This window comes from Leptosomus discolor, chromosome 19 (assembly GCF_034619465.1).
Source record: "Leptosomus discolor isolate bLepDis1 chromosome 19, bLepDis1.hap2, whole genome shotgun sequence".
Lineage (NCBI taxonomy): Eukaryota > Metazoa > Chordata > Aves > Leptosomiformes > Leptosomidae > Leptosomus > Leptosomus discolor.
The window spans coordinates 1,914,979-1,927,028 of NC_141409.1; the positions used below are offsets into that span (position 1 = coordinate 1,914,979).

A 12,050-nucleotide genomic window follows, 5' to 3' on the forward strand; every position below is an offset into this window, starting at 1 on the left:
AGGACCAAGCATCTTCTACCCTCTCCCTTTTAAGCCAGCTCAGCAGTAAAGGAAATGCCCCCCGGCACATGGCACAGGGACGGGTCTGGCACGGGCAGCCTCACAACCTGAGCACCCAGCCAGCGGCTAATCGCCCTTTCTGGACACCACCCGCCTCCAGCATGCTGGCTCCCTGATGATCCTTGTCTCAGCCTCATGAGCATCAAAGCAGGGTGAGGGCTCTGGGGGGCACATGGCTGCCCAGGGCCCCTCGTGTGAGTCGTGGTGTCTCTGACGTGGGAATCGTGACACCAGGGCCGTGCAGTCTGCTTTGTTGCGGTGCACCGCCTGACAAAGGGAGCTTGCAGAGGAGGGCAGCACCTGTCACTGGGGGCTAACGTGCTCTTGGATTTAACGGACACAGCAAATTTCGGTACAAATTAGAGAAATCCGTTCACTTAACAATGCCAGCTCATGCTAAGTTTATGAGATCTGATCCAAACCCTTTTTCTCTCACATTTGTCAGCACTGATGTATTTTTGTCCTTCTTTCTCAATGTCTGTCGTTCCTTCGGGCCCCTACCCCAGCTCCTGCTGACTGGTGGCTACCGGTGCTGCACCAGCCACAGCACTGGGATGCCCGGCCTCAATTCCCCCTGTAAGCGCTCGCTTCCCCCCTCTCCTTCCCCAGAGAGCCGCTGGCCGCTCCGCAAGGTCGCGGCGCAAAAATCCGACGTCCGAAGCGGTTTACGGCACCGGCAGCAGAAGCGCCCCCGCTCGGGCCGGAGACCTGCAGCTGCGGGGACGGCGGGGGCGAGGCTGCGCCGAGAGCACCGGCCGGGCGGGGGCATCCGGCCGTTCCCGGGGGGCACCGAGTGGCGGCGGGACGGAGTGGGGGACACCTCCTTCCGCGCCCCCCCGCCCCGGCCGAGAGCGGGGCGGGCGCCGCGTGGAACTCAAACCGCCGTCCTCCCCCTCAGCCAATGGCCAGCGCGACCGCCCGCGGCCGACCAATGAGAGCGCGGGGCCTCCCGCCACCAACCAATGGGAGCGCGGGGGCCGGAGCGGCGAGTAACGCTCGGGAACGACGGCGGCGGTGGCGGCGGTGGCGGCGATGGCCCCGGAGCGCGGCGACCGGTCGCTCCCCGCCGGTACCGAGGGTCTTCCTCGGGTTTTCCTGCAGAGCCTGCGGACTCTCTTCGATATCCTGGATGACCGGCGGCGGGGCTACGTGCACCTACGGGAGATCGAGTCCCGCTGGCGGGGGGCGGAAGCCCGGGAGCTGCCCGCCGGGGTGATGGAGGGGTTGCGGCGGGCGGCACCGGCCAGCGGGTACCTCACCTTCGAGCGGTTCGTCCTGGGACTGCGCGCTGCCCTGCCCGGTGCTGACCCCCCGGCGGAGAGCGGCGGCGGGCGGCGGAGCGTGGAGCAGCCGTCGAGCCCGCGCGGTACCGAAGAGCGGCGGGGGAAGAGCGGCGAGCAGCGGGAATCGGGGCACGGCCAGCCCCGCGGCCGAGGTGAGCCCCGCCAGCCCCGCGGCCCGGAAGCGCCGGCGGCGGGGGAGGAGCGGGCCTGGCTTGGGGCGGGCGGCGGTGCTGCCGGAGCCCGGGGCTGGGCAGGGCGGGCTGGGAGCCCTCGGTGGCTGCGGGCTGGGGCAGCGCAGCCCCGGCCCCTCCGCTGGGCTCGGAGCAGCGGCGAGCGCGTTCCGTGGGCCTAATGTAAAATTTGGCCGAAGTTACGGGTGGTTTGAACCGGGGCTTTGGGCCCAGCTGCGGGGAGCCGGGATGGCGGGAGCGCTGCTCCGCTCTCCCCTCGCGTTTGGGCTTCGCTTCACATCCCTCCTCGCGGGGGTGCTCGCCCGCTTATAGGGCTGACAAGAAGAATTAAGGGCTTTGCCGTAACGTGTCCGTGGGTGTCCCCTGGCGCAGAGTCCGCCGGTGACCTTCCTCGGGGGGTGGGCGATGCAGCTGAGCATCTCGGGGGGCCTCTGGGCCCGGGGGCCTCCACGAGCTGAGCAGCTTCGCCAGAGCGAGGGCTGGGGTCGTGTGCTGGGGTGGGCTCCGTGCCATGGCTGCGCCCTTGGAAGAGCTTGGTTCACCACTTCATCCACATATTGGACTAAAAAAAGTGATAGCAAAACGCGATCCAGCTTTTTTGGATAATTCCACAGAGTTTTTACAATACCAAATAATTAAGCAATAATTCAATGGGAAAGTGACATCAGGCAGATGCACTGTGCTGTCCCCAAGCACTGTCTGGGTGGCTGGGCTCTGCCTGCAGAGACCACCAGCAGGTCCCTGTGGACTCTGCTGCTTCCTCAGGGCCTGGGGTCCCTGTGCTGGGTCTGCCAGGGCCCCTGCCCCCAGGCAGCGCGCTGACCTTGGCAAGGGAAAGGCTATTCCACTGGCATCTTGTTTGGTTGCCAGTCAGGAGGAGATGTTATAAGGACACCAGGCTTCTGGAGTTTTATCTGGTGTAGGTAATAATTTGTTATCTAGACTTGTGAACTGCTTTGAGATCTACGGACACAAAGGTCTATGTGAGGAGCTGGTGTTTGTTATTGCAACACTTGAGCACGATGACTTCCTCTACCTTGGGAAAGTTGGGCTGATTTGCCTTCTCTTCCCACCCGCTCCCTCCCAGTCCCTTCTTCTGCTGGGTGGAGAAGAAACTTCAACCGTGGCTGATGTTCTCTGCTTTCCATTTTGCCTCCAGACTAATCACTGGAGCTTCATCTAGGGGAATATCATTACACAGGCTGGTTCTTCTGTCGTCGAGAGTGTAAATCTGGAAAAACCTGAAAAAAAAATCCTGCTTGGTAAATGAGCAGCAAATGGAAAGCTCTGCCCTGGAAAGGAGCAAGCAGGTGACTGCAGCAGCTTTCTGGTTGCTGAGGATCTTTCCATTATAGGCTGATGTTATACTGATGTCCTGAGCCTGCTGGCCCGGTTAGTGCCTCAGCCCTTGCTGCCAGCTTCCCACAGTGCGGGGCATATTTTGGCAATGGGCCTGAATTTCAGGTTGACTCAGCAGCTTAGCGAACGTTATAACTCAGAGTTATTCTGTCTCTTTTAGCTCCAGGTCCAGCACAGCTGCCCAGTGCTCCCTTCCACCACGGAGGGTTTCCCGGGGTGTGGTTGAACAGGTAGATGTTCTCCTCAACTGGCTGTGAGGGCGTTGGGCACTGCCATGGCAGGACACGTCTCTTTCTTGCTGCGGAGAAATGTACTGGGCGCCGAGAGCTGCCCGTGGGTCCAGGAAGACCTGTCCCCATTAAGATTATGTTGTTCAGGCTTCAGGCTGCTCTGCGCCTCCGTCTGCAGGAGGTGGCTTCTGTAAGAACCCAACCAAGTGCAACAAGATGGTGTATCAGCTCATCAACTGCAAAGAGTCTAAGGAAACTCTCACTGTCTGTGTGTTGGGGGAAGGAGGTGCTCACAGGATGCCACCCTAGCTCTGCTCTCTGGTCCAGGGGGCATCTGCATGTGTCAGAAGTGCTTTGGATGTGAATCATGGCAAGATGGCAGAGGTTGGGGCCTGGTGATCCTCCTGGTGCGTCCAGGGGTGCAGCGAGCCAGTGGGACGGCAATCCTGTCCCCTATTCCCTGCTAACCTCCATTAGCATATGGGCATAAGTGCTTCTGAAGAGGTCCCTGCTCAGAGTCAGCTTCCAGCTTCTCAGAAGCTCTCACCAGTCCGGCGGTGCTGGGGCAGCCCGTGAGCCCCTGCTGGGCACCAGCCATGGTTTCTGGGGAGCCAACAGCATCCGCTGGGCACAAGGATGGTGGGGCTGATAGTGGAGAAATCACTGGGCACAGAAGTCACTGTGATGGCTTCCCTACCACTGGTGCCTAGGTGGCCTGTCACAGCAGCGTCCGAGTGTGTTGGTGTTGGGGGTCTTTACCCTTGTGGTTCCCCTGAGAGCTGAGACCTGGGGAAGTTAAGAGGTGGAGCAGAAAGCGCCTTGCCCAGGAGGTCTGTGGTGGCCCTGGGCACTGCCTCCTCCCCGTCCCAGCGCTTGCCTTTGCTGCTGGGCGGGCCTGGCTCTAGCAGCTGCCTGGGGAGCTGGTGGCCCCGGCAGGAAGGAGGGGATCGTTTGTGGGTAGCAGTTATTGTCTGGGCCATTGCCAAGGGCAGGTGTGTAAATGTGTAAAATGACCACGAGGTGTCTGCTCCATCCCGGACACTTGCTCTGGTTTGTGAACGCTGGGCTCAGGCCCTGTGGGGGCAGAGGGGCTCTGGGAGGGAGGAGGCCACCCCATATCTCATGGCAGGATCTCTTCTGCTTCTGGTGAGCTGGTCCTGGTCTTTGACTAAGAAGAACTGATCCCAGCCCGTTAGCAGGGGTCCTGTTTTAGCCACTGCTTTGTCCGCTCAGGTGTGCAGAGCTCAACTATTTGACCAGGGAGCACCTTATCACAGGTTCAGGTCAGCTCAGCCTGACGCTTCCAAGTAACAGCAGCAAAAACCTTTTTAACGTGTTGTTTCTACCCTGCAGCTCTTCCTGGAGATGCTCCCTGGCTTTGCTTTGGGATTCTGCCTATTGAAGCTGCCCTTGGTTTTGGGGCCGTTCCTCAGCTTCCCAAGCAGGATGTGCTACAGGTCTGCTAGGAGAATATGCGTGTGGTTGCACCGGTCTTGCTGGGTTCCTCCCAGGTAGATATGGGTGTCTGAAACCAAAGACAGTTGGCAAAACAGATGAATAGTCTATATCAAAGGCTTTGTGTTTATTGATGTGCTGGAGACCTGCCTACACCTGAGCACTCGCTGGTAGGGGAAGCAGGATGCTGTGATGGACCAGGAGGAGGATTTTTCCCATGCCATGGTGTCTTCCTTCCCCAGTGATGCAAAGTGACAGACTGAGCGAGGCGCTTGTGTAGTGTGGCCATCTGCCCCCTGAGCCTGACTCCAGCTTCTGTTGCAGAACTGGCGCCAACATGGCAGCACGGGCAGCCCCAGTATGGTGCGACTCTCCCAGACCTCATTGCCTTCAAGGTGAAGGGTAGCTCCTGCAGCCATGGTGCCCTGTCTTGCCACATATCCCCCTTCCATCGTGTCCATGTGCTCAGCTGAGGAGACTTACGGAGCCGCGGGCAGCGATGTGCCAGCTCAGCGATGCTCGTGCCCTGTCCCGGTACTCGCAGCCCTTCGTGCCTGGGCAGCAGGGACCGCGCTAGACCTGTGCCGGGCAGCTCTGGTGCCTGGGAGCGGCGTGTGCCCAACTCGTGGGAGAAGGACGTGGCGATGGGTGGGGGTGCCTGGCAGATATGTGGGGAGCGGTCCTGGGGAGGAAATGTTTTCCACAGCTGCCTCAGTGCCTGCCTTCGCTTGCCTACCTCCCTGCTGCACTTGTTTGAATAAAGGTTGGGAAAGAAACTCTCAAGGGAAGCTGGGTGCAAGAGCAGGGGGGTGAGCGTGAGGCAAGGTCTACTGGGGACCTAGCAGGGGACTGGGGCAAGGAGGGAGGTGCAGCAGGCTTGCTGCTCGGGCACGTCTGGGGAGGGTGCTGGCTGCACCCTTGGCTGGCCAGGCGCCGTGGTTCGGGGCGGCAGGGAGGTGCTCTGCCAGCTCGGCCAGAAGCAGGGATCTGAGCTGGTTTGGCTGGGGCTGCAGGGCTGTTTCTGGCGAGTTTGCCAGGGCGGGCAGTGTGGGGCTTGTAGTGACTTTACTGCAGGTGCCCAGCCAATACCTCTTCAGCATCCAGGCAGCACAGGGCAGGAGGTGTCTGATCCAGCCTCAAACCTGCCAGGATGAACTTAATCTGCAAAAATAGGTTATGCGTGGATTTGCACCAGCATCGTGTTTCTAGCAGATCAGTCTTTTGCAAGACAGGATGTTGGGATTTTAGTAAAATTTTAGAAAACCTACAGCCTGATTTACTCTACAGTTACACCTCAGGCACGGTGTCTGGGGAGGGGACATCTGCATGGCCAAGCCCATCGCCAAGCAGGAGCTGCCTTCAGGAGGAGCTGGGTTCCTGGCAGAGCCTGTGCCACCTGCATACGAGCCAGGGGTCCCATGAGGACAGGACGAGGGTAGGCAGTATCACTAGTGGCTTAATTGCCTGTGCCGGGACCGAAAGAGCATTGCCTGGAAGCTGCCTGCTTTTCGCAGAAGATGACCCCTGAGGCCTGTTGCCAGCCTGGCGCAAGCGAGCAGGTCGTGGCTGAAGCCTGCCCTGCCCGTGCAAAGACGCAAGGAGGCCCTCGGGCTGGTGCTGGGCTCAGCTGCTCCCTGCCACGTCCGTTTGCAATAGCAGCGGCCGTGGTGAGGCCTTTGTTGCAAGTGGCTGGTGGCCTCATGCTTTTCTCTGTTACAGGTGGTGATGCTAAGGCTGCTGGGCAGTCCCAGGGAGATGGTGGCCATCCAGGGGCTGGGGACACTCGGAGGCATCAGCGGGGACGTGCAGAACACCGGAGACACACCATCACCAACGGCGTGGACTTCAGCATGGTAAGGGGACAGCCCCGTCATGGGCTCCAGCGAGGGGACCCGCAGTCCCTGGGGAAAGGTGGGTTGCAGGAGTCTCTCACTGCTGACACTTGCTGTGTTTGGGCTGTGGCTCCCCCATGCCCACCCTGCATGTGTGAGCTGTGGGGTGCCGGGCAGATCCAGGTATTTTGGATACAAAGCTCTGTTGATGTACGTGGAGGTCCTGCTGTAATTTCCAAGGCACTTTCTGTCCAAAATCATGCTCGACAGGGAGGAGACAGGTGTTCCCCTGCCTTCCCCTGGAGTGGGGTCAGCCCACAGAGGAGCGTTTGACTTCATGGGTGCCTTCCCTGTGGGCAAAAACTTGGGCAGGGAAAGACAAACGTGTAGGTGTAGGAGCAGGTGGGTCTCTGGGCCTTTCAAGCAATCCAGTGAAGGTCAGGTACGCTTTGAGCTCGTGAGCAGTGGTGCTGGGCTGTGTCCCTTGCCAGGTGTTCTCTGTAGGTTGGGGCTCAAGCATGCTGATACTCTTGGCTCCCGAGAGACTTTTTGCCAGTAACGCAGAGAAATCAGCATTGGATTTAGCTGGGCGGCCCAGAACGAAGGGATCCGCTCCCTTCTCTCCATCTCCGAGAGGAGAGGCTTGGAGCAGATTGCCTAGATGAAGGGATCTATGCTGCTCCCAAGTGGATGGAGGAGCTGCCTGGGCATGTTGCCCACAAGCTCAAGCTAAATTTTCCTGGGAAGAGAGCCAGAAACCAGCCTGCAGGATGAGTGATCAGTGGGACAAGCTCTGGCCTGCGTCAGAACTGCTGCCGAGGCTGCGACTGTCACCTCTGCTCTTCCACTCCTCGCACTGTGGTGTCACCCAGCTCCCCAAGCCCAGCAGGGCTGACCAGCAGCCTGAGCAGCATCAATTACAGCCTGGCGCTGGCCTTGGGCAACGTAATGTGCTCTGATGCCTGGCCTGGGGAAGGGGAGGTCTGTGCACCCATGGTTTGCTGGGCTTGCAGCCATGCAAGGGGTTGGGGTGCTCTTGGGCTGAGGGGGTCTCTGCTGAGAGGTGCTGCCAAGGAGTAATAAATGTGTGCGTCTGGGGGTGGACATCTCTGGTTCTCAGGGTTTTGGTGGCTGGGAGTTGCAGTTTGGGAGAGGAGAAGGTCCCTCCTTCCCTGGCCAGGCTCTTCCCTGTGCATGCAGCTCCAGGCTGGAGCCCATCACTGCCATGAGCTCAAGCTCCTGCCTGGTTCTGGCGAGGAGGGGCTGGTGGCCAGCGTGTCTTGCTGAGAGCTGGGGTTTGTTCCCAGCTCTACTGCAAATGCTTTTGCTCTGGGCTTGTGTTGCCCTTGCCTCTGTTTCTCCAGGTTGTTTTGGGGGCAGTGGGAGGGAGGTCACCTGCCTTTCTTCCCCTCTCCCCATGTACCCAAGTGCTGCCCTGCCTTTTGCGTGCTCCTCCCCCCTGCAGAAGGGGTGTCTGTCTCTGTTCCCAGGTGAGGAGCCTTCCCTGGCAGCCCAATAGGAGCCTTTGGGTACTAATTCCACTTCTGAACATACAGAGACAGTTGGAGCAGGTTTGAGTCCAGCAAGGACTGAATCCCTGTGCAGGGCAGTGCTGTCACCTCCCCCCTGATGCTGGGAGGATGCTGGGAGGATGCTGGGCCCCCGAAGAGATGAGGCACCCAGCTGTGATTAGGCTACTTTGCCTAAAGCCTGGGGTGCGGGTGGGAGCACTGGTCTCCATCCTGCATCCTGGGGTGCACTAGGACCAACAAAGTGGAGGTGTGGGGGCTGTGCTGCAGCCTCAGGACCCTTTGCACCACCACAACTGGTGTCTGCTCAGCTGGTGGTTTTCATCCAGTCCGTCATCAGCTGGCCTGATTGCCACAGGGGGTAGCTGGGATGAGACCTTCTGTGAGAGGCTGAGTGCTGCTGCCATTTGTAGGCAGCCCAGGGTATGGCGCTGTCCCCTCCCCTTCTACCCTGGGTAGCACCAGCCAAGTGCCACCAGCGCTTGGTCTTCCTCCTGCCCCAGAAGCTGCCTCTGCCCCAGAGCATCCCATCCTTAGGGAGATGCTGTCCATCCCCGCACCCGGCAGAGCTGGGGATGTCCCCCTGCTCTGTGGGATGCTGCCTCTTCCTTTGGTCACCGTGCTGGCCAGCAAGCCTCGTGGGACCAGGGCAGGTCAGGTGGTCGTGAGCTGCAGCCCCAGCTGGGTGGGGGTCCTTGCCACTTACAGCACCTTCTTCACGCCCCTCAGGAACAGCCTGCGTAGCACCAAGGCTCTGTGTTTCTTCCTGGGGGTATGTCCCCTTTGGTCCATATGTCCATCCAAGCCTGGCGGGGCGGGGGGGCTCTTGTGTTGCAAACAGCATTTCCAGGAGCAGCAGGAGCACAGGCAGCCCTGGTGTAAAGGGTGCCTGGTGTGGGGTGGTTGGGAGGCTTTGGGGCTGGCAGTGGGGATGGGGAAGTGCTGGCGGCCTGAAGAAGGTCTTGGTATGGTCTTGCCTTTCCCCGGGGGCGGGGATTTGTTCAGGGTCACTTCTGAGCTGAATTGTCCCACTCTGTACACTCTCCAAAGCAACAGGAGAGGTTTCTGAGCATCCAGCAGCTTCTGGGGGTTCCAAATCCCACTGGTTCCTGGAGGAGACTGTCCTGGAGCCCAGTTTGTGCTGTGGGTAGTGGATGCCAGGCTGTGTTGTGGCAGGGAAGGCAGAGGCAGCAAGGCAGGCAGCTCCCTGTGCTCTTGGCATGGAGCCGGGGGAGCAGGCTGGCGTGGCTCAGGAGGAGGGGAGTGGGAGCCCTGGGCTTACTGGGTGAAGGCTGATGAACAGGTCACTGCCCAGTTGCTCTGTTCCCCAGCAATGTCCCCTCTTGTCTCGCCACCTCTGTGATCGCTGGTGGCAGCGCAGTGCCAAGGGGCAACAGAAGAAGGTGGCAGTGGAGCAGGGGACCCTGTGTCCCGTGGGGCACAGAGGCTGCTCCAGCCCCGCTGTCGATGGAGGGGCTGAGCCGCCTGCCCTGCAGCAGCCTCGGCTGTTCCACAACCCAGCGCAGGGTCCTGGTCTGCTTGTCCCAGGGGGCTGGTCTGGGGACAAGAGCCCTGGGCACCCTCATAGAGTCTCTCCAGGCCGCATAAAGGTCCCCACGTCCCTCTTCAGGTAATACTGGCGCTTGAACCTGAAAGACTGACAGAGACATTCAGCAGAAAGGGATGCTGTGCTCTGCTCAGCTTGGAGGTGCCTCGTAAGGGGTAAAGTAGAGAGGGGAGCGGAGTGCTGGGGAAACAGGGCTGCAGATTTCCCCCAGCTTTCAGTCTGTACATTTAGCTCTGTCGAAAACTGTGTGTGCCTGTGCTGCTGGCTGACGCTCGCAGCCTTGGGCGATTTGGGGAGCGGCTGCAGGCCCTGCTCTTGCTGCATCCCTGGATAAATAAGAGCAGAGAAACCTGCTCCTGCAGTTGGGAGCAGGAGGCTGGAGGTGGCCTGACTGTCCTTCGCCTGCTTTGGTTGTTCTCGCAAACCAGAGAACTCTTCCTCCAAAGCAGCATTAGGCAGCAGCCGTCATCCCGCTCCTCTGGCTTTTCTGGGGAGAGGGGCTGAGACCCCTGCCCGTATCCATATCCCTCTGCACCTCATGAAGAAACTGGCTCCTGGGGCTTGACATGGCCTTGGTGGGGAGGGTGTGACATCTCTGCACGTTTTGTCCTGCAGCTGAAACACATGAAGGAGCTGGAACAGGAGAAGGATTTCCTGCTGCAGGGTCTGGAGCTGGTAGAGCGCACCCGGGAGTGGTACCACCAGCACATCCAGTTCATGCAGGAACGCCAGAGGCTCCTGGGGAAGAACAAAACCAGTGCTGTGAGTCTGGGGCTTGTTCTTGGTGTCCCCATCTGCTTGGGAGGGTCTGGGGCTGCTCTATGGGTCTGGAGGACCAGGTTGGGACTTGGTTGGACCTGGAGCCGGCCCCATGGTAACCCCCTGCCTCTTCTTCCTCCCCATCTCCCAGGACTTCCTCCCTGAGGGCGGCCAGAGCCACCTGGGACGCTTGGTCCCCAAGCTCCAGGAGGTTAACCGCTGCCTGGGTGACCTCCTTTCCACCGCTGGCAAGGTGAGGGCAGCAGATTAACAGCTTGTGGTTGTTTGCGTGAGCTTGGGACCCATCGTGCCCACCCCCTCACACTGCGGGCTGGGCTGACGTCGGAGCTGCCAGAGTTTCCCGGGGCTCTGGGGAGGTGACTTGGCTCTGTGGGCAAGAGGACAGCACAGCTGGTTCCAAGCTGGGCTGGGCTAGAGGATGCTCAAGGCGTTTGAGGGACTAAAGGAGATCCAAAAAAAAGGTGTAGCCATTGTCAAGTGAATAAGGAAACCATCGTGCTGAGGTGCTGAGTCAGCCCTCTTGGAGCTGGCTGTCCTGCCAGGCTCCTGGCAGGAACTAGGCACGCTGGCAAGAATGCTTCCCACCTCACCTTGCCTTGCTGGAGACCCTGTGATAGCCTGTGCTGGGATCTTAATCCTGTGCTGGGCTTCTCTCAGTTCCCCATGTGCCACAGAAACAGCTTCTGGCCTTGAAGAAAGGCTAGGGAGGGCACTGGCAAGGAGGCTCAGTGTCTCATCCCTTCCCTTCATCTTCTCTGCAGTCAGCAAACCCCTCCTCAGGTCTCAGCAAGCTGGTCCCCCTGATGTCCCCAGCCTCAGCAGGCTCCCAGCAAGCCATCAACATGCTGAAGGAGCAAAACCGGCTTCTCACCAAGGTGAGTGGGGGTAGAGGGGGAGGAGATCCCCTTGCAGGGGGCTGGGAGAGGAAGGGGGTGGGATGGGGCCGGGGAAGGAATACGAGGCAGTGGAAAACGTTCCTTCAGCTTGGCCAACCTTGGTCATCCCAGAGAAGGGTGTGGGCTGCACTTGGAGACCCTCTGACACGCAGCTGTTTGCTGAGTGAGGGTCCGTGGGCAGGGTATGGGGCATCCCTGCCAGAGGGAAAAGGCTGTGACAACTGCAGGTCACGAGAGGGTGCAGGCACTGCGGCTGGGGTCTGTGAGTGGGGCTGCTGGGGAAGGGGCACCCCCGATGCCCGTGCCAGGGCTGGGCTCACATCCCAGCGCCCACAGCGCAGCAGATGTCAGTGTTTTCCTCCTCTGAGCAGCACTTTGCTCCTCTGTCCTGTGCAGGAGGTGACTGATAAGAGTGAGCGCATCACCCAGTTGGAGCAGGAGAAATCTGCCCTGATCAAGCAGCTCTTTGAGGCCCGCGCCCGCAATAACCATGAAACAAGCCAGCTGGACTCCACCTTCATCTAGGGCCCATCTCCCTGCTCCCCGTCCTCAAGCTTCCCCGGGGGGTTTTGTGGGACTCGCCCAAAACCCATCGCACCCGTTGCTCCAGCTGTCGCCTCTTGAGGTCTGGAGCTGCTGGTGGCATCTCTGCAGGAGGAAGCCGGGAAGGTGTTTGCCACCAGCCCTGCCGGGGGAGCATCCCTGCACTGCTCTACTGCTGGACTTCCCAGCCATGCTGCTCTCAAGCTGCTCTTCTTCTGTCTCTAAACAGACTGCAGGGACTGTACCCCCAGCCCTGTGATCCCCAGCATGCTGGGGGAAACAGCCGCTGCCTGTGCAGTGGGGAGCTGCTGTGCCCTTGGCCTGA

General features: G+C 60.0%; 1 protein-coding gene across 1 annotated transcript; it reads left to right on the forward strand.

The window, feature by feature from the left end:
* The first annotated feature begins 1,092 nt into the window (after positions 1 to 1,092).
* SAPCD2 (suppressor APC domain containing 2) lies at positions 1,093 to 11,707 on the forward strand. Its single transcript, XM_086475825.1, has 6 exons — positions 1,093 to 1,495; positions 6,298 to 6,431; positions 10,122 to 10,268; positions 10,417 to 10,518; positions 11,048 to 11,161; positions 11,579 to 11,707. Exons 1-6 carry the CDS (start codon positions 1,093 to 1,095, stop codon positions 11,705 to 11,707), a joined length of 1,029 nt encoding a protein of 342 aa, XP_086331951.1.
* The last annotated feature ends 343 nt before the right edge of the window (positions 11,708 to 12,050 follow it).